At 35.7% G+C, this 22,833-nt stretch overlaps 1 protein-coding gene across 11 annotated transcripts in view; it reads left to right on the top strand.

Annotated features, from left to right (window-relative positions):
• The window catches only part of ATF2 (activating transcription factor 2), a 73,471-nt gene that overhangs the window by 13,966 nt on the left and 36,672 nt on the right, over positions 1 to 22,833 (top strand). For 4 of the 11 annotated variants that reach the window (XM_044768674.2, XM_044768675.2, XM_070508139.1 and 1 more), the window contains 4 exons: positions 6,563 to 6,637; positions 8,125 to 8,194; positions 19,256 to 19,352; positions 22,651 to 22,769. In XM_044768674.2, the coding sequence (XP_044624609.1) occupies positions 6,606 to 6,637; positions 8,125 to 8,194; positions 19,256 to 19,352; positions 22,651 to 22,769 (318 nt within the window). In that variant the 5' untranslated portion in view covers positions 6,563 to 6,605. Of the gene's footprint in view, positions 1 to 1,203; positions 1,239 to 5,692; positions 5,740 to 6,562; positions 6,638 to 8,124; positions 8,195 to 19,255; positions 19,353 to 22,650; positions 22,770 to 22,833 lie in introns of all 11 variants that reach the window. The other 7 variants (XM_044768676.2, XM_044768679.2, XM_070508140.1 and 4 more) reach the window with 3 other exon arrangements.

The raw sequence follows: 22,833 nt of genomic DNA, 5'->3' as shown, positions 1-22,833 counted from the left end.
GGCTGGATAGTAAATATTTTAGGCTTTGTGTGGGCCACATATGGTCTCTGTTGCTGCTGCTGTTTCTTCTCCTCCCCTCCACAGCCATTTAAAAATGTGAAAAACTTTCTTAGCTCAACATTTTGGCACAGCGCCACAGTTTGTAAACTCAGGGTGGGAGTGAGATGGGGGAGGGTGGAATCCAAACTCCTTGCCAGAGTTTTAAAGGCCTCTCCAGATTTGCTTCTCTCTCTGACCTCACCTCTCTTCCTTTCCAACTTTGTATCCCATGATTCATCCATCAGAAGTTCTTAGGGATCCCTCAGTGTACTTTGCTTTATTGTGCTTCTACATGCTGTCTCCTCTGCCCAGAACATCATCCTTAGCTGACTGATACCTCTTCCTTTAAGAATACTAAGCTCAGGCATTATTCCTTCAGTAGCCTTCCTAGACCCTCTCTCCAGGGTTGCTAGGTACTTGTCTTAGTTAGGGGATAGAAACTTAATCAGATAAAGTTTAAAAAAAAAAATCTCATACTCAGCATACAGAAGACTCACGTAATGCAGCCACAGAAAGCTTAGTTAGGCACCACAGAAGCTACTTTCCTTCCTCTTGACTGTATGGTTTCTCATCTCTTGTTTTTTTGTACGTACTCAATTCTGGCTTTCATTAATTTATTATCAGTATAAACATGACAGAAAATATCCACCAGTCCTGAGTATGATTTTGAATCTCTAGTGCCCACCTCTATTTGGCTGATTATTTTTCATTTTACAGATTTCCTAAGGAAGTAATCTGGTTGGCTTAACTTGGTCAGGTGTCTCTCTCGATTCACCTGAGGCAGATATGTCAGGGTCATGGATATATAGGATTGCCCTTTCCTGGCAGTCAGGCTTTCTAAGAGGGGAGTATGGGTGCTGAGGAGAGATGACCGGCTCCAGTATACTCCTTATTCCTCTGTGTTCCCATTGTGCCTGTTATATCTTTATTATTTTATGTATATCACTGAATTAGTATTGTTATTTTCACTTACTTGTCTTTCTTACTAATCTGATTTTGAGGGCAGGGACCACTATATCTTATTCTTAATATGATGTCAGGTACAAAATAGGCAACAAAATGTTTTCCAGATAATTTCCATGAAATAAATTATTTCTACTAGAAATGTTTGGGAATGCTGTAAATTGTATGTAACATTAACATTTAGTATTATCCATATCTTAGAAATCTGCTTTGAAACTTGAGTACCTGCTTTAAAGGTAAGAGATTACAACATTTATAGTTCTATAACGAATTAATTAGAAGACAGCTTCACATCTTAGAATCTAGAGATATCCCTGACTTTTTTTTGGTGAGGAAGATTGGCCCTGAGCTAACATTTGTTGCCAGTCTTCTTCTTTCTCCTTGAGGATGATTGTCACTGAGCTAACATCTGTCACTCTCTGGCCAAATCCTTAAGTAAGTATTTCTTTACTTTCTTACACAAGATCTTCAAGGCCCAGCCGTACTTTCCCCGCCCCAGCGGGGAATTGGAATCAGACAATTCTTGAAAGAACCCAGGTTTCTTTTGGTAGAGAACGGTATTTAGGCATCACCATCTGGGTGCTAAATGGGCTTATTGCTATTGGGGTATAAGTGTTCCCAGGCCCTCTCAGTGGACACAGCTAGGGAAATATATGAACACATATGCATATGTGTCTTTATATCTATATTGAAAGTCATGAGGGGCTGGCCCCGTGGCCGAGTGGTTAAGTTCGCGCCCTCTGCTGCAGGTGGCCCAGTGTTTCGTTGGTTCGAATCCTGGGTGCGGACATGGCACTGCTCGTCAAGCACGCTGAGGCAGTGTCCCGCGTGCCACAACTGGAAGGACCTACAACGAAGAATATACAACTATGTACTGGGGGGCTTTGGGGAGAAAAAGGAAAAAAATAAAATCTTTAAAAAAAAAAAAAGAAAGTCATGAGTTCACACTAATAACTCCAAATCTTGTCTAATACCAGGGTTCATTCTCTATAATTACTTTCACCTATAGTGTAAATTTACCTTCACCCACCACATTCTTGAAATATTTACTTGTTCTGTCAATCCCTGTGTGTGTATCTAATGAATTGCTTGTGGCCACTAGGCCCTCTCCTCCTCCTCAAGTAGATGTCCTCCTGCTTAGGCTCTGATATCCTATGCTGGACTGGTACCATCTCTATCCCTTACCTCACGTGGATGCCTCCTCACCCTGCTTGGGCATTGACATTCCACATGAGGCCACCTCCCCCCTCCACACATAGACTTTCCTCACCCAACTCAGACTCACCTCCAGCCCAACCCCTCTCCTCACCATGGACACCTTCTCACCTGCCCAGGCTCTGACACTCTCCACTGGTCTGCCCACTCCCCCCTCCGCCACCCCATAGCCTGTGTAAGCTGCCTCCCATGAAAACACCCTTATATATATATAAGGATGTCTTTTTTTTTCTGGAAGCTGGGCTTTTATATTAATTTTAAGTTATAAGAAATGATTTGCTAGTTAATTTCTCCCATTTTCTTCTATTCATCTTTTTTTAAGGGTTCTTCTTTATTATTTGCTTATTGGCATGTTGTATCATGTGTGATTTTATTTGATAATGGGTCTGTTGAATAACTTTAGAAGTCCCAAAAGAGTCTTTCTATACTATTTTTGGAAAAAGTGGGTTTACATAAAATTTCTGTATAATTGGTAGGCATAGAATGACAATGCATAATAGTTGATATGCATAATATAGCAAGGCATACCAGCTGGTAGGCACAATATAGCAGTAGAAATGTCCCATTTTTTTCTTTTCTTTTTTTTTTTGGTGAGGAAGATTTGCCCTGAGCTAACATCTGTTGGCAATCTTCCTCTTTTTTTTTTTCAGCTTGAGGAAGATTAGCCCTGAGCTAACGTCTGTGCCAATCTTCCTCTATTTTTTTGTATGTGGGATGCCTCCACAGCATGGCAGATGAGTGGAGTAGGTCTGCACCTGGGATCCGAACCTGCGAACCCGGGCCACTGAAGCAGAACGCACGGAACTTTAACTGCTTGGCCACGGGGCCAACCCCATGTTGTCCCATTTTTTAACTTGAGTAAGTCATTTCACCCTTTGGGACCTCATTTGTAGGTTGAGTAGTTAGCATTAGATCAGGCACACAATGAGGTACATGATCAGAAATTCGTGTCATAAGAAAGAGCTTGTGATGTATATTCAAGAGGAAGAATTTTGAACAAACATCTTATTTTTTTAAGAATGGGAAAAGGAAGCATTTTATAGTTAACTACAGATGACCATTATGTATATGAAAAAGTTTAGCCTCAAGAGTATGTCAAGATATGCAACTTTAAAATTAGTTTTTTTCATTAATCTGATAAAAATTTTAAGAAATAATTTTCACTGTTGGTGTGGATACTGAGAAATGAGTTCTTTTTGTACACTGCTGGTAAAGTAGAAATCAATACTATGTATTGGAGGGCAGTTTAGCAATATAAATCAAAAGCCTTAAAAATATGGCTTCACTTTGACATAGCAATTTCACTTCTAGAAATTAATCCTGTGGAAATTATAACAGATATTGCACAAAGGTTTGTCATTAAGGATATTCATTGATGATAAAAATTCACTAATAGAGAGCCAGCCCTGATGGCATAGCAATTAAAGTTTGGGACGCTCCAGTTCGGCAGCCCAAGTTTGGTTCCCAGGGGTGGAACCATACCACTTGTCTATCAGTAGCCATGCTGTGGTGGCTTCTCCCATAGAAGAACTAGAAAGACTTGACAACTACAATATACAAGTATTACTGGGGTTTGGCAAGGGGAAAAAAAAAAGGAAAAACCAGAGGAAGATTGGCAACAGATGTTAGCTCAAGGCAAATCTTTCCCAGAAGAAAAATATGACATGTAATATTTAGTGATATTGCTATTTAATGATGTGGTAGAATTTAGATAATTGCATTTGAAAGGAAGTTGTTATACTGTTTTTATAGTTTTTAAAGTCATGTAGCTCTATACATTGATAAGACTGGAATATGTACTCTGGAATGTTAAATAGTTATCTCTGAATAGTGGCATTTTGGATGACTGCTATTTTGTTGTTTTGCTGTTCCATGTTTTTCTAGCAGCTAATTTAAAGTTCCTTACAATGTCTTAGTTCAGTAGGTGTAATTTAGTTCATATTATCAAGAAATAACAATGACCTCCTTCTGAACCCCAGTTAAAACTTCAGCTTTAACAATTTTTTAGAATTATGTAAGATTGATCATTTGTATGGGATACCTAACAGTAAAAATTGCTCTGGTAGTGTTCTAACAAACCAAATTCAAAGTATACCTTTAACCAAGTTTGGGGTTCTAAAATAAAATGCCTTATAGCAATGAAATAGAAAATGTGAGCAGCATATACATGTTTATATGTGGAATTGTCTTAGGAAACTGGAAAGAGGGTCTCTGAGCTAGATGCTTGATTTGCTAGTGTAAGTTCCCTCACTCTCCTGGAAGCTTCTTGAGGGCGGGTATCTATCTTAATTCACCACTGCATCCCTAGCATCTGGCATAGTGCCAAGCACGAAGTAGACACTCAAATATCTGTTGCTTGAAAGAAGAAAAGGGGAGACTTTGATACTAGATCATGAGAGCAAGGAAGATAAAGAAGTGTTAGAAGAAGAGTTGAGAGAGAGTAGAGAAACCAAAGAAGCTGACTTCTTTTAAATTTTGTCTGGAACCTCCTGTGTACTCTTTGTGAGAGTGATTTTCCAACCTATACTGGTAGGAAGATCTCTCCACCAGAGAGTGGTGTGGTATATTAACAGTTCTCTATCTGCAGTCAGTGACTTCCCCAATTTATAGTTGAACAAAGCCTCCTTTCCCTGTGAGCGTAATTCCAACCTTGTTGTAAAAGGGAGATAACCCTGCATTTAGAGGCTTGAGATTCCGTCAGATTCACAAAGAGTTAGTATTTAAGCCTCCCAGAGGAATTATCATCATTTATGTCTCAAGGTCCTTCAACTGTTATAATTACAGCTACCTCAGCTAAGGTATTAGAAAATAGTAATAAGGAATGGGAATTTCTATTGGTTGACTAGGAAATAGGCTTATGTGTAGGTAAGGAACGTCTTTTGTAGAGGAACGGGACAGTTGTAGGAGTGGGTGAGTGGGAAAAGTGAGAGAGAAGGGTACCAAGGGTTAACTCCCTCAGAAAGCATTTCTAGAACTATTGGATTGGTTTCTGCACTACCTCTATATTGTTCTAGTATTTTAACTCTTATTCTTACCAAAAGAATTGAAATTATATTTCTGTGTTCCTCTTTCTTCTGCTAGACTGAAAGTTTCTCCAGTACATGGACTGTTTGTTTTTTCATCTTTGTATCTTGGCATATATTTGGTGTTTAAATGTTTCTTGGACTTAACTGAGTTCAAATATTGCTTTGATTTTTCCAAGCAAAATGAAGTGCGTTTTCTTATTATTTTTAGAAGAGCTTTTTGAGTTAAAGTGAACCAAACTTTTGTGACTTGTTCATATCATGCATCTGTTTATTCATTCCTTAATATTTAATAAGTAAATTATACTATGAGCTAGGCACTGTTTTAGGTAGTTAACCCAAAGATAAGATCCTTGCCCTCATTGAGCTCACATTCTGCTGGTAATGACAGAAGCATAACTTTCATAGGTTTACTTTGGATTATTCTAGTGTTCTTTTCCCTCCTCTCACAGACAGCATGGTAAAGTTGGATGTCAATGGAAAAATGGAATCCTACCAGGTAACAAGTTTTGCCTGGGGCCAAGGAAAATACTTTGTTCTTCCTTTCTCCTATACCAGATCACCCTTGACTGCAGGACTCAGAACTGTGGTTATTTACACATTTCCCCACAGGAATTATCTGTTTTTTTCTGAGCAAGACATTCTTCACATATTTATCAGCAAAATTATGAAAAAGAAAATTTTTCTCTATGCACCATTGGCTTATTTGGATTAGTGTATAGTTACTTCATTCGCCACTAGTGGGGGTTCAGTGAATGTAAGATGAAGTATTAGCAGAGTTTTAAAAATGGGCCACTGGCCTGGATAGTTTTGGTATGTTGTACTTGTCCTTAAGCTGATATTCAATAAGTTACAATGTTAGGGAAGAGGGATTTGCTTATATAGATCAACTGCATTATGGGACAGATAGATTTTAATGAATTAGGCAGAGAATCGGACCACTAGTGACTACATTTAAAAAAATTAAAAGCTTTCTGAACAGATATTTTGAAACACTAATTATCATCTTTCTCATTAGGCTTAATAAGTTAGTCTTTTAATGGCTGCTCTTCAGCCACAGACTATGGGCTGAATTAAATGTTTCTTCTTTACCATTTTTGTGGTGGAGTTAGATATATTAATACCTATCTTTAAGGCATTTGTATGGGTATTTGTTTTCAGGAGCAGTACTCTATCTATTAGAAAGATTCTTAATAGTGACTGGGTTTTTGGATGACAGTAGTGTTACAGAAAGTGTAATTATTTGAGTGTTTTTATTTTCTACTGTTTCAAGAAATGTTTCAAAACTATCTTTAACAGCGTGAAACCACTTTGTTTTTCAGTATCCTTGCAATGAAAAAGAGGACGTGATAAGTTGTTCGACTTATGAAATTCAAGTTACGTGTGAATTCTGCCAGGTATGTGTGCAATATTTGGTATTTCTAGCTATTTTTCATAGTTTAGATTATAAAAATTTTCCCAGGTTGTTTCCAGATAAATATTTCAGTGTTTTTTTCCATAGATAAGAAGAGACTTATCTAGTATGTGGTTTAGCTGATACTCCTATTGCATTTTTAAATTAACAAATAGAGCATCAAAATACACTTAACTGTGACAAACATAAACATATTTTAGGGTTTTGGTTTCCCCTAAAATGAGTTCCAAATAATTCTGACTAGTATTGATGTTGCTGTTCTGTGAGATCACATGTTGCATGAAAAAAAGGTTCAAATAAGAAATGGATGTGGCAAAAAATGCCATGTTCTAGGTGCTCTGGTAATCATTTCACTTGAACATGTGAAAGGCTCTGAAAAGTCCTACAAAATAAAGTACTCCAGCATTTCCTAAATTTCTTTGGCCACGTACCTTTTTTCTATAATAGCCATTGTCATCCCTGTTGAAAATGCTTTGGGAAACATTGCTCTGAAGGGTTAACAGGCTAATGTTGGGAAAGCAATAGTGTTACAGAATTTTTAGTCGAATCCAATATGCTTGTATATAATTTCTAGAAAGAAGGCCAAAATAAAGTTAAAACTTACAAGTTGATGGCAGGAATGATTGGGAACTTAAAGTCTAAATCAAAAAGTAGAAAAAATAGTTCTTGACTAAAAAATGTCTTTTTGTAGTTGTTCTGTTCAAATCAGGATCCAAAAAGGTCCACATATTGCGTTTGGTTAGTAAAACCTCTTTTAATCTAAAATAATTCCCCTACCTCCTCTCTTTTATTCCCCATGATGTTTATTTGTTGAAGAGACCAGGTTTTTTGTCCTGTAAAATCTGGCTGATTGCGTTCTGGTAGTGTTGTTTGACGTATTTTTCTATCTCCTGTGTTTCCTGTAGTTGGATCTAAAGAGACTGGATTAGATTCAGGTTTTATTTTTTACTCCCCAAGAATACTTCATGTGCTGTCTGTTGCATCATATCAGGAGGAACAAAATGTCTATTTGTCCCTCTTTTAGTGATGTTAATTTAAGACTGACCTGGGAGTTCAGGGTGGTGTCAGCCTGATCCAACCATTATAAAGTTCCATCACCTTTTCTCCTGATGGTTTTATCAGACATTGATAGTTACCTAGATCCATTATTTCATTGGAGGTTAAAGTAGTGATTTTCTAATTATTTCATTCTTTCTGCACTTAGGCTGTTGAATAGGAAAGATTTAGCCTGATAGACCAGAGTTCTCAACCTTTTTTTCTATAGTGTAAAATCTGCATGTTACATTTATTTGTCTGCTCCTAATAAGAAGATGGCAAATAGGGTTAAAATGTCAGTAAAAGTATTTTATTTCACATTCAAATAGAAAAGGTAATAAGCTTAGTGAAAAATCAAATAATACTACATTTTTATTCTTTATTTAAAAATCTGTACTGTAAAACATTTAGCCATCTTTTAATATTTTATTATAGGCAATACAAGGACCTGTGGAATATGAGTGATGACAAACCCTTTCTATGCACTGCCCCTGGATGTGGCCAGGTAATAGATAAATTACTTTAAATCATTTTGTATATTCACATTTATTAGAAACACTGACAATTTATGTTATCATTAAAAGGATTCTCTTACAATGTTTTGTACAGTTTTGGAGTTAGAATGAAAATAACCCAGAAAAATTTGGGGAAATAATTCTTTTTCCTCAATAGTGTATCTGAGTTTTGAAAAACACAATCTAATATGGAAAAAAAAATGTCTTTTAATGGAAAGATGGAAAACCTGGACAAATTCAGGGTTTAAAAGCATTTTCATTTGACCTTTATTGGTTGAAAATCACTGTAAACTGCCTAATTGGAAATCAAATATACATTATCTTGTATGAAAATTATTTACTTGCTGAACTCTTATGAAATTTAACTAATATTTACCTCCGAGAATATTACTAATATATTAGTGTTCTTGAGTCTAACATGGTTAATACAGAGCATGTGTGGAAACATTTTCAGAAAATAATGTTTCAGTGTTATTTCAGAAAATAATATTTCAGCATTTTTTAATAGGCCATTAAATTATTAATCGTTGCTATTATCATTAGTCTAGTCTTAAACTAACTATAGACATTAAGGAATGAAAGAATAAATTTAATGTGTAGTGAAATTACAGAGAATGTAAATATACAACTATAAATCATAAATAAGCATTAAAGTGTTTCTTTGGTTCTTGTTTGTTTCCTTTAGTTGATATTTTAAATTGAGGTATAATTGGTATACAATAAACTGCACATACTTATAGTGTATAGTTTGATGCATGTTAACATGTATATATCCAGAAAACCTCACCACAATTAAGATAGCGAATGTATTCATCACCCCAAAAGTTGCCTCATTCCCATTTGTTATCCCACCCTCTTACCTCTCCCGCCCCTGTTAACCATTGGTCTGCCTTCTATCCCTATAGATTATTTTGCATTTTCTAGAGTTTTATATAGATGGAATATACAGTGTATACTTTTGTCTGACTTCTTTCATTCCACATAATTAATGTATAATTTCTCCATGTTATATGATCAGTAGTTAATTCCTTTTCCTTGAGGGAGTAGTATTTCTTCATTCTACAATTATAAACATTTGGCTTATTTCCAGTTTTTAGTTATTACAAATAAAGCCGATGTGAATATTTGTGTATAAGTCTTTGTATGGATGCATGCTTTCTCCTCTCTTGGGTAAATACCTAGGAGTATGATAGTGGGAACATATAATATTTATATATTTACTTTTCAGGAAATTGCCAAACTGCTTTCCAAAACAGATGTACCACTTAACATTCACATGAACAGTGTATAAGAGGTCTTGTTGTGCCATGTCCTTGCTGACATTTGGTGTTGTCAGTCCTTGACTTTTAGCCATGTTCATTGTGTGTATACTGATAGGTAATGTGGTTTGAATTTACATTTCTTTGAGTAATGAAAAAATGAGCACTTTCATTTGTATACCATATTTTTTGTGAAATATCTTTTCAAATCTTTTGCCTGTTTTAAAAATTGGGTTGTCTTTTAATTATTGAGTTGTATGAGTTCTTTATGTATCCTGGATACCACTCCATTGTCAAGTATTTTCTTCCAGTTTGTGGTTTGCATCTTAATTTTCATAATAATATCTTTTGATGAACAGGTGTTTCTAATTTTGACAAAGTCTAATGTGTTAATTTTTTTGTCTTCTATGGTTTTGCTTTCTGTGACTTATCTAAAAGCTTTGCCTACCCTTAAGTCACAAAGATATTCTCCTTTTTTCTCTGAAAGTTTGATTATACATTTAGGTCTCTGTGCATCTTGAAATAATTTTTGTATGTGGTGTGAGGTAGGAGTTGAAGCTCACTTTTTTCCATATGGGTTTTCATATGTTCCAGCATCATTTGTTTAAAAGATTTTTTTTTCCTCTATTAAATTACTTTAGCTCCTTTATTGAAAATCAAATGACTGTATATGTCTAGGTCTGTTTCTGAGCTTTCTGTTCTGTTCCTTTCATCAGTCTTTCAATTTTTATGCCAGTACCACACTGTCTTGATTGCTTTAACTTTACAGTAAGCCCTCCAGTCAGGTAGGGTAAGTTTTCTAATTTAGTTCTCCCTTTTCAAGATTGTTTTGGATAGCCTTTTAATTTTAGTCATTCTGGGGAGGGTGTAGTGGTATCTCATTATGATCTTGATTTACATGGTATCTAATGATGTTGATCAGGGTAAAGATAGGAGTTACTGGGGTTGGTGCTATTTTAGATAGGTTGGTCAGGGAATGCCTCTCTGATAAGGTGACATTTGAATAAAGACATGAGAATTTGGGAGCAAACCCTTGGGGGAAGTTTTCCAGACTGAAGGAACAGCAAATATAAAGGCTCTAGGGAGGGAATGGATTTGGTGTGTTTAAAAACAGAAAGACGGGGCCGGCCCTGTGGCCGAGTGGTTAAGTTCGCGCACTCCGCTTTGGCGGCTCAGGGTTTTGCCAGTTCAAATCCTGGGCGCAGACATGGCACCGCTCACCAGGCCATGTTGAGGCGGCATCCGACATGCCACAACTAGAAAGACTCACAACTAAAAAGATGCAACTATGTACTAGGGGGATTTGGGGAGAAAAAGCAATTAAATTTACAAAAAACAAAACAAAACAGGAAGACACCTATTGTGGCTGGATCATATAGTGATCAATGAGGATAAGGGTAAGATATGTGGTCAGAAAGGTAGAAGAAAAGAATCCATACCCTGTAGAGCTTTGTAGACTGGTAAGGTGTTTGGGGTTTATTCACAGAGTGGTGAAAAGCGCTTGCTGAGCTAAGAGTGGAAGCAGGGAGAGTAGAGACTGACAGCAGTCCGGTGAGAGATAATGGTGGCTTTACTACGTGGTAACAGTGGACATACAGAGAAATAGAGTGATTTGACATATATTTTGAAGATATATTTGATACACCTTTTTCTGTAAATTCAAGAAAGCTAAAAACTACAATTCTCAAAATCCTTTGCAACCAGAATTCTCGATATGATTTTAGGTTCCACCAACCAGATTTACTCATTCTGGTAAATCACATTTACTCCTTGGATTTGGTACAGAGTTCAATGGAGAGAGAAGGGTATTTCTCAAGTCATCCATTTTGCCAGAGTGGACTGAACAGACACAACATGATTCTGTAATCCCTGCATTACAGCTAATATAAAATGTTTCTAGAGCCAGCCCTTGGACAATGACAAGTTTTGCCATGTTGTTCTAGGACTCATTCTTGGAAACTCAGTCTCAAACAGGCCCCTAATTGCTTGTCAACCTTCTTTTCTGCTTAAAAACTAGAATAGTTTCTGTTGTCTTATGGTTGACTCCTTACTAATACGCATGCCATTTTTAATAAAAAGCATTATATTTAAATTTACTTAAACGGGATAAAAAGAAACTTATTGCTGAGTGTCAGAGTATATGTGTGTATGTGTGTTATAAGAGAGATTGTTTTTTAAAAGACTTCTCTAGTATTAAAAAATTATGAAAAATATTAAAAAATTAGAATTGTTTTTTAGACTCCCTATTGTGAGAAGGATTAACATTCATACTTCCTCATACCTCTTCTTTCTCATCTCTTGATATCTGATAATTATTCTGTTAACTTTGACACTGTCAAAGTTTGTTATCCATTTTGTTTAATAACCTGTAATTCCCATATTTGCTTAGTTTTACTTCTATATTTAAGTCGTATGGATAAAGTAGGGTGAGAACTAAGCTTTAAGGCACTCCAGTGTTTAAAAGTCAGAAGGAGGGGGAGGGTGTAGCATAGGAGGCTGAGACAATGAAGAAAATTGTGTCCTGAAGTCAAATAGCAAAAGCATTTCAAAGTAGAGGGAACAATGTAGTCTTGGAGTTGATAGGATAAGGTGAGGATTCAGTATTTACTATTGGATTTAGAAATAATGGAGATTATTAGACACGTTGATAAGAGTAGCTTCAGTGAGGGAGCAGTGACAACCATGTTATTAGAGTAGTCTGAAGAGTAAGTGGGGAGAACCAGAAGCAGAGACATTATAAGATACCTCTTTCTCAGAGTATAGCTTAAAGGGAACAGTAAAATATTGCTGGCGGAAGATTGAAGATGGAGCTTTTTTATTTGTTTTGTGTTTTAAGGTGGGGACGTCACAGCGTATTTCACATTTCAGAGAGGGGGACTGTTACAGGAATGGGGTTCTTACGTAGATAAGAGAGAATGGGATCCAGTGCTCAAGTGAAGGGACTGGCCTTAGATAGGACCATGGACAGTGCATCCATAATAGCTGAGACTGAAAAGTGGGGAAGAGATGTAGGACATTTGGATAGAGAAAAGAAAGCTTATCAAAGCTTGACATACAAACATATTTCCTTTGATATAGTCACCACTAAAAAACGACATTTCTGGGGCTGGCCCAGTGGCATAGTGGTTAAGTTCGCATACTCTGCTTTGCCTGCCCAGGGTTTGCAGGTTTGGATCCCGGGCACAGACCTGACACCGCTTGTCAAGCTACGCTGTGGCAGCATCTCACATAAAACAGAGCAAGATTGGCACAGATGTTAGCCCAGCAACAATCTTCCTCAAGCAGAAAGAGGAAGATTGGTAACAGATGTTAGCTCAGAGCCAGTATTCCTCACAAGAACAAAAAAACCCTACATTTCCGTTTATCCTGCTGTGCAGAAGAAATTAGCTTACATGTGGTGGCCCATTGTTTTAAATAGCCTTAGGGATGACAAATTTTTAGCTTCTTGTATTACTTAGGATGCAGGTTAAGACAAAGATTCAACCTAACAATAGATTGAACACTTTGTTTTTATGTAACAGCCGGTAAGTAGGAGTTCCAGAGCTGGCTGGCTCTGCTGTCCTCAACATGCAACTTCCATTAGTCCAGGATGGGCTGTTCCAGCTCCTGCCATCAAATCCTCACTCCAGCAATAAAGGAGGGAGAAGGGCAAGCAAAGCAGAGTACACACACCCCTGACATGTTAGGAGCATAAACTGGAAGTAATGCAAATAATTTTCTTTCATTCCTTTTGGCTAGAACTCGATCACATGGCCACCTAAACTGCAAAGGAAGCTAGAAAATGTGGTCTTTGTTCTGGGCAGCCAAATGCTCACCTAAAGTTCATTTCTTTTATTGAAGGAGAAGGGTTATAGATATTGAGGGATAGCAAGCAGTCTTTACCATAGTTTTCAGAGTTGATTTTGAATTTGGGGACCTGGCAAAAAGTCTTTTGGAGGCTGAGTCTGGTTAAGCTAGGGTAATACTTTTAAAGTTTGGAACAAAGTTACTAAAATGTGGAATTTAGTTAATAGTAATGTATCAATGTTGGTTTCTTAGTTTTGATAAATGTACCAAATGTAAGGTGAGAGTAATATAAGATGAGAACATTAGGGGGGACTGAAACTGAGAAAGGAGTGTGTAGGAACTCTCTGTACTATCTTTGCAACTTTTCTGTAAATGTAAGGGTATTCCAAACTAAAAGTTTATTCAAAACAATAACAACAAAAAACTCTACCCCAAAAATACACACAGAATTACCTATGAACCACCAAATAGAACTTTCAAATATTTATCAAGTGTATACCATGTCTGTTATTTATCTGTACCCCAACTTGTTTCAAAAAGGATTTGAGGAATTAAAGGTTCATATAATATCTGTCATAGTAATAAAAGCAATTATAATGATAATGTTTTTTAACTTAGCCAGTCACTGTGCTAAGGAAGCTTACGTGGATTATGTCATTTAATCCTCGCAACAACCCTATGAAATGTGTGCTACTGGCCTCATTTTACAGGTGAGCAGTTGAACTTAAACATATGACTGAATTTCCCTGAGTCACAGAACCAGCAGGTATTGGAGATAAATTTGAACCCAAGCCTACTCTTGTATTACATGTATAATGCAACATCTCTAAATTGAATGTTCAGACTTCAAGATATATTTGAATACGGGTCTTTGTATTTGTATATAAAAGTTTTTATTTCCTCTTAATTAAAAAAGCATCAGAAAATCTTGACAACTTTAAAAGGACAAAATAAAATCCATAGAGGACTTCTGTTAACATTTGGTGCATTTCCTAAATCCTTCCCACCTTTTTATTTATTTATTTATTTTTTAGGAAGATTAACCCTGAGCTAACTAATGCCAATCCTCCTCTTTTTGCTGAGGAAAACTGGCCCTGAGCTAACATCTGTGCCCATCTTCCTCTACTTTATATGTGGGATGCCTACCACAGCATGGCTTTTTGCCAGGCGGTGCCATGTCCGCACCCGGGATCTGAACTGGGGAACCCAGGGCCTCCGAGAAGTGGAATGTGCGCACTTAACCGCTGCACCACCAGGCCGGCCCCCTCCCACCTTTTATTTTTAAAACAAAATTGGGACCATATGCACATATAGTTTTGTAGTCTCTTTGTATGCAGATGATATTATATGTATCGTGAGCATTTTGTGTGTTAATTGAACACATGGGTTTAAGCTGCTATGTAGTATAGTATTGCTAGAACATGTCCCATAATTTATTTGCCCATTCCTCTATTATGAGCTTTTAAATTAATTCCAGTATTATAAGCAACATTTGTGCTGAATATCCATCTACATAATCCTTTATATGCTCTCTAATTAATTCCTCAAACATATTTTTAGAAATAGAATTACCCAGTCAAAATGTATACATATTTTTAAGATTCTTTGTACATTTTGCCATATTATTTTTTAAAGGCTAAACCTATACTTTATTCTCACTAATAGTTTTTTTTTTTTTTTTTTAAGATTTTATTTATTTTATTTTTTCCTTTTTCTCCCCAAAGCCCCCCGGTACATAGTTGTGTATTCTTCGTTGTGGGTTCTTCTAGTTGTGGCATGTGGGATGCTGCCTCAGCGTGGTCTGATGAGCAGTGCCATGTCCGCGCCCAGGATTTGAACTAACGAAACACTGGGCCGCCTGCAGCGGAGTGCGCGAACTTAACCACTCGGCCACGGGGCCAGCCCCTATTCTCACTAATAGTTTAAATACTGTTTTCATCATGAACACTCTAATCCTGAGTATTATTACTATTTTTTGGCCTATATTTGTTCCCTAAGACACTTAAAATAATCTCTATATTATAATAATACCTTGTAACAGTTACTGACCAAAATAATAACCTGGCTAATATCAGCATTATCCATTTGTTAAATCTTACTAAGAACAGAAATGGTGTAGTCTCTTTGAAGTCAAATAGTATTGCTGAGGAATTCAAAAGATCTAATTAGAATTGATTTTAGGGGCCGGCCCAGTGGCGCAGCGGTTAAGTTCTCACATTCCGCTTCTTGGCTGCCCGGGGTTCGACAGTTCGGATCCCGGCTGCGGACATGGCACCGCTTGACAAGCCATGCTGTGGTAGGTGTCCCATGTATAAAGTAGAAGAAGATGGGCATGGATGTTAGCTCAGGGCCAGGCTTCCTCAGCAAAAAGAGGAGGATTGGCAGTAGGTAGCTCAGGGCTAATCTTCCTAAAAAAAAAATTGATTTTAGAAGCACCAGTTCAGTGGTGGTAGTGCAAATTATTTTTTATCATAAGCAATTGATGACATTTTTCCAAATTTGAATTTTAGCTTCAACACACTTAATGGACTTAGTTAAATTTAAAATTTAAAATGAATTTTTAAAATCTAAAATATATTTTGTTTATGATGTCATTTCAGAGAGAAACCTATAAAAATCAATGCAAAGAATTTTAACTGTTGACTCTTGCTTATTAAATCTATTTTTTGTTTTTTTAAGATTTTATTTTTCCTTTTTCTCCCCAAAGTCCCCCGGTACATAGTTGTATATTTTTAGTTGTGGGTCCTTCGAGTCGTGTCATGTGGGATGCTGCCTCAACATGGCCTGATGAGCGGTGCCATGTCCTCGCCCGGGATCTGAACTGGCGAAACCCTGGGCTGCTGAAGCAGAGGTCGTGAACTTAACCACTCAGCCACGGGGCCGGCCCCCTTACATCTATTTTTTATATGCCTCTGTCACTATTAGGTATTTCACAGAAGAGTTCTGTGAATTTCATTTGTTTTAAAGTGATGTTTTGTTGAATTCAGTAAAAGACAAAATGAGATAATTAAGTGAAAGATTCATTTAACATTGGAATTCTTCTATTTCATTGATAACATCTTTGCTTTTGGTGATGCTTTCATTGAGAATTGTTTCTTTAGTAGAATGTTTGTACATTATAAGCTGTTTTATAAAGGAGATAAAGATTCATTTTCTTTAGTATAGTTTCAGTGAAGGTGTGTGAGTGAAAGTGTATACATGTGTATTAATCAGTAACTTCCTGATGTCAAATAGTATCCTTCAACTAGTGAAAGAAGTAGTAAAATGAGCTATTGGCCTGATGGCTTTGTAACTTAGTTGTACCTATTTAATCTGTTAAATGGGCGTAATAGTCTAAGTCATGGATGTGAATGCATGCAAAATGACTTATGTCTTAGGAAGTTAATTCTGGTGAGTGTTCAGCCTTGGCAACACAGATTTTTCAGTTATCAGAGCTTAAATTAATTTATTATAGAAGCAACTGATTCACCTCTCTCCCATCTGTCAGGTAACCCTTCCTTTTTAACCATCTGAGGGAGATGGTTATCCTCGCCTACCTTTCTGTACTGCCTTTCCCATTGTTTATTCAGCTATATGCTCAATGTCTTGTTTAAAAAATACTGGGCACAGGGCCAGCCCCACAGCCGAGTGGTTAAGTTCGCGCGCTCCGCTTCGGTGGCCCAGGGTTTCGCTAGTTCGAATCCTGGGTGCGGACATGGCACTGCTCATCAGGCCACGCTTAGGCGGCATCCCACATGCCACGACTAGAACAACCCACAACTAAAATATACAACTATGTACTGGGGGGATTTGGGGAGAAAAAGGTAAAATAAAATCTTTAAAAAAAAATACTGGGCACATCTACAACATTTTGCACTGGAGTTGGACTCTCAATTGCCTGGAAGAAAGAAATTATATGAATTCAATATATTTTTATTGCTAGCAGTAGCATAATTTTTCTACAAAGTTTGTTTTTAGAATAAACTTTTTAATTTGGCGAGGAAAGCAATTCAAATAGATTCTTCAAAAATTTTAACTTAGCACATAGTAGCTATTTTAGAAGTATTTGTTGAAAAAAAGAATGCATTTCTTTTATTCATTCATATATATATCTCTCTCTTCTCTTGGTGACTACCTTTTAACAGGATTGCGTTTTGTCACTGTCTTTTTAAGTTTCCAGTTAGAGGTAAATAAATTTTCTCAGATGATAGCCAAGGTTAAACTCACCTGTATCAAGTGCCAATTTGAGTGTATTTTATCCATGTATATAAATAGTATCATTACGTTATCAAGAATTCTTGTATAAATAACATTTACGTAAATTTGATGTCTAGATCCTACATGAAACTTCGTAAATTCATATTCCTTGCATTTCTCCTTTTAATATTCACATGATCCTAAATGTTTTTTAGAGTCCTTTTGGCTCTCCTTTTCCCTTAAAATCAATCTTGGTGCCATTTTCACATGTTTTGTACAAAACATAATGTTATTTATTCTATAGGTAGTTGCTCTTTGATTTGGATATTTGTGGTCAAACCAATCCAAACAGAGGATATGGGTAGATATGGGATATAACTTTCCAAGTTCTTACCTGTTAATTATGCTGACTTTGCCATTTTAAATCTAGGACCTCAACCAAAATGCATTTATTCCCAAATGCTTAATGATTGTCTTCTATGGAGAAGCCACATTGTTAGGTTCTTTGGAACTTAGATACTTTTAGTCTGGAATGTAGGACATGTTCATTTAAAACTGTAATGCAAAGTAAAAAATAGTGAAATAATGCCAGTAGACTCTGCGGATATGTTCATTCTCCAAGAGCTTTGTTATTCAGCAGTCTGTCAAAGGACAGCTACTTCTTATTGCTCCAAACTTGAGAGGGATTCTTATAATGATAAAGCAATAGGAAGATAACACTTGAGTGAGGGGGATTATTCTATAATTAACTGCCTTGTAATTGGTGGTTGTTTCTTTGCTGGATTATGACAGAGGTATTCTTTCTTTATGTGGTAACATAAAGACCCTAATTTACTTCTTATTTTGTCCAGGAGTGATATTTCCACAAGAGAAGGAGTCCATTTTAATGGTTTAGGGGAACCAAGTTCAAATATATATAATTTTAACATCCCCATTTATAAGGTTATTGACTAGAGAGTGAGTTTAGATCTCTTAATTTGGCATTTTATAATTATTGCTCTGAAGTAACAAAAAGTAAGTGCTCCCTATTTTCAGTGTAAATATTGCTTGATAAGGAGCACCTTCATAAAGGTTGATGTCCAGATACAGTCCAGAAATAGTTAAACAATGTGTTTATGATCTTGTAATCATAAATGTCACCTTTGCCGTGCAGGACCTGTCCAAATTATTTGTAGCTTTAAAAATAATTTTGCTTTATTTTTTTTATAAGAGCTATGATGAAACAAAGTGAAAAAAAATCACTGTAAGTTTAAAATTTTATTTTATTTTAAAATGAACTGCTTTGATATTGTATTGGTTGCTATTTCTTCACTGGATTATAACAGAGGCATTCTCTTTTTATGTGGTAACATAAAGACCCTGATTTACTTCTTAATTTGTCCAGGATTAATATTTTTATAAGAAAATTCTCATTTTAGATGTGGGTAAGTAATCTGAAGTCTATATAAATACAGTACTTTCTTCAGAAGTCATTATACCATAGAGTATATATTTCTACTATGATATGACAAAAATTAATAGTGGTCTATTTTTAGTGTCCAAATGAAATTTATATGAAGTTTCTTTGCCTCAAATTTTGTTTTTAAATGCTCTCAAATGAGTTACGTGACATAGTAATATGTCAGTATTGCTTATTCTTGAGTAATTGGGTTTCTGTATGATTATTTGAAATCTAGTATGTCAGTCTGTGCTAACAATAGATCTTTTATAGTTAACTAACTGCTATTTCATTGTTAATGGTGGTTTTACATGTTGTGGAAATGAATTTCCTTATCATTTTACTTGATCAAATTGAAAATCTTAACTATATTTTAAAACTTTTTGCCACAGCGTTTTACCAACGAGGATCATTTGGCTGTCCATAAACATAAACATGAGATGACACTGAAATTTGGTCCAGCACGTAATGACAGTGTCATTGTGGCTGGTTAGTATATGCTTTTATTAATAGCTTATATACATATTTCACCTGGAATGTGCACAATTTTTGTGTATTCTCTGTAAATAATATAGTCTGGTGATATTCCAATTACTTCGTTTACAGTAAATGTTGGCAACATGTATTTTACCCATTACATTTTCATGTTTCCTTCTGACCATTCATTTCAGTTAAATATTTTGTGTAGCTTTCAAATATAGATTTCAATGTTAATTTTGTGTAAGTTAATTAGACTCCTGGGAGCATTCATACCATCTCCAAAGCTTTCATTTAACTGATAATTGAATTAATGTGATGTTTAGTCAGTGTTTCTTTTAGCTGTTTACACCTGGTTTACAATGCTGTGTGAAATAGAAAATGATCAAGCTCCTCCCGTTGGAGAAAGAGCAATTAGCAGACTTGTTCAGTAGGACTTTGTTTATATTTCTTTTTGGACTAAACATTTGTGTTCGTAAAATAATCTCAGTAAGGGGATGTTTTTGATCTTATGAACATACGGTATCACCTAAGCAGATAATTATCTTTTACAGTATATGAAAAGAGAAACTCAATTCATGCATTGGTTTTATTATCCTTTCATGCTGTATTAGCTGCCCCTTTTTTGCTTTGTAAATATATATACACACATCTGTGTATATGTATACATACATAATATATATAATTTCACTGCATGTGTATATTTTATAAGTATTGAGATAAGAAAACAAAGTTTAATATAAAATTTAATATGTATAAATTTCAGACCTTTTTCTGTTGTAACCACAGATTTACATATCATAAATATTGAAATTACCCTTAAATTCTTCTTTTGTAAAGCTTAGGTTATACTATTTGTTAGTCTGGGATTATACCTGAATATTGAGTACTATTAATACTTTTAAATTATTGCCCAACATAGAGATCAAATTGTCATATGCAGTACTTTGGAGAGATAATGAAGCAGATATTAAATGATTCTTCCTGTATTTCAGTATCAAAATTTTTGTAATGAAAAAGTTGGAGGTAGCAAAATGTTGGTAATTTATCAAAAACAATTTACTTAGGAAAAATTTAGGGGAACATTCGATCTGTTTTCAGTTCCATAAGTATAAGGAGGCAGAGAAGAGTGAAGTATGCATTTCTTTAGAGTATTGTACATCTGCTATTAAGAGCTAGAACCAAAAAATAAAATACAAGCGAAATAACAACAGCCTGGAAGTTTCACTCTCTTGAGTGTGAAGGTCTTTGCTTTTCTGAAACTTACTGCCTTAGAGCAGTATCTCTCTCTGTAACTTTTTAACTCAAAATTGTTTTGAGATTGATTTCTAGAATTTATGTTACTATTTACATTTAATACAAAGAAAAATAGAACACATTTGAACACAACACTTGACCATCTTTTTACTAACATATGTTGAAATGAATAGTTTAGCATTACTGTATAAACATAATGCATGATATGTGTGGTATATATTTGATAATCAATGGCCATAAGCCATCTGCATGTTTAAACAATTGTGCTTGTATTGACTTTTCTCTTCTGAAGCCCGATTATTCCAGTAGTCACTGATAAAAGTGATTTATGCATATGCATTTTATTTTTAAGACTATTCTCTCCTTTTAACACAAATTAGGAGCCTTCTGTTGAACTTAGATAGACAAACCCTTTGGGTGTGAACAGGAGAGTCATATTTATACTCAGTTTACTAATTCAGTCATGATGGACCTAAGCTAATATTTGTATGCTGGGCCCTTGCTATAGTATGATTTGGGAAATCTTTTTGAGGGTAGGGGTGTGTATGTTGCAGACTGCATAATAGGTAAAATGATGACACAATAGAGTCCCTTCAGTAATTCTGATAATACTAATAGTATCTGAGATAGGCCTATTGTCCTTTTAGTGTTAAATATATTTGTATGTAGTGAGCATAGGAGTACTCTGGGTATGGGGGAGCGGGGAGCAAAGATAAAACAGTAAGTAATGCCCATTCTGGGGACACAGTAGTTAATAAATATATTAATTTTAATTTCACAAAAGATTTTTTGGGGGCCAGCCCAGTGGTGCAGCAGTTAAGTTCACGTGTTCTGCTTCGGCGGCCCAGGGTTTGCCGGTTCGGATCCTGAGTGTGGACATGGCACCGCTTGGCAAGCCATGCTGTGCTAGGCATCCCACATATAAAGTAGAGGAAGATGGGCACGGATGTTCGCTCAGGGCCAGGCTTCCCCAGCAAAAAAAGAAGAGGATTGGCAGCAGATGTGAGCTCAGGGCTAATCTTCCTCAAAAAAAACAACAAAAAGGACTTTTTGAGTATTTTATCTTAAACTAGGAGTCATCCTTATACTTTCATTTAGCTTAGGCTGGATCCCTGATATAACCTATAAAATTGATGCCCTAAAATATATAAAATGTGAATAGAATTTGAATATCCTGCCAACTCTGTGATCAGTATGAATAAATAGCCTTGAAAATAGTAAGACTAAACAGGCAAAATTCATAAATTTGCTGTTTTTCATTCAACATGGACCTTAACTGCCATTTGTTCTGTAACCAATACATGTGTGCACATAGCATGAGTACATATTCAAGTATAGTTAAAATGTTTCAAGGTGTGAGAAAATAGCGTTGACTATTTCTCTGCTGCTTAGAAATTATTAGAACATTCCATAGATATGAACTCTTATATAGCCCCTCACACCAAGCTGGAAAAATGCATTAAAATAGAAAATTAGCTTCAATGGATAATAATAAGGAGGGATTTGTTTTGGTTTGTTTTTGTCTTTAGGGCTCTTGTTTTAACCTTCTTTCTTTTCTTCATAGTTTTTTGATATACCTACTGAAGATTCTGTTTTATCTTAAGCTTGCTCTCATAATAGATTATGAACACTAGCAGCAGGGCCAAGTTAGAGCAAATATACATGCTCTTGTCCTAGTTTTCCCCAAATTGCATGTATTTTAAATAGTTGTAATTTTTAATTATGTAAATTTTTAAAAATTTTTACTGTGTTATATAATGGTAATAGTTGATCCCTGAGTAGAGGATGCTTATGTCAGTCTACTGAGACAGAAGGTGTGGGCTAAGAACAAGAGAGACTTCTTTCATACTTTTATGATTCATAAATTTGGAGGAAATAATCTTGAACTGCAACAAAAACTTAACCAATTTTGTTTACTTTAAAGGAAGAGGTCTTTCCAAAGAGAGAATTAACAGCTGACTGAACCAGCCCTGTTAGTTTGTTAATTTACTAGCTATATTTTAGAGTTCTGTATATTTAAATCTATGTGATTACTTCTTGACATTTATTTCAGATCAGACCCCAACACCAACAAGATTCTTAAAAAACTGTGAAGAAGTGGGTTTGTTTAATGAGTTGGCAAGTCCATTTGAAAATGAATTCAAGAAAGCCTCAGAAGATGACATTAAAAAAGTAGGTTGTTAACCATAAAGTTAAAAAAGAGTACTTCAGACAGAACAATAATCATAGTTCACAC

This window comes from Equus asinus, chromosome 4 (genome assembly GCF_041296235.1).
Source record: "Equus asinus isolate D_3611 breed Donkey chromosome 4, EquAss-T2T_v2, whole genome shotgun sequence".
Lineage (NCBI taxonomy): Eukaryota > Metazoa > Chordata > Mammalia > Perissodactyla > Equidae > Equus > Equus asinus.
This window is presented reverse-complemented; position numbering and strand designations above follow the sequence as displayed.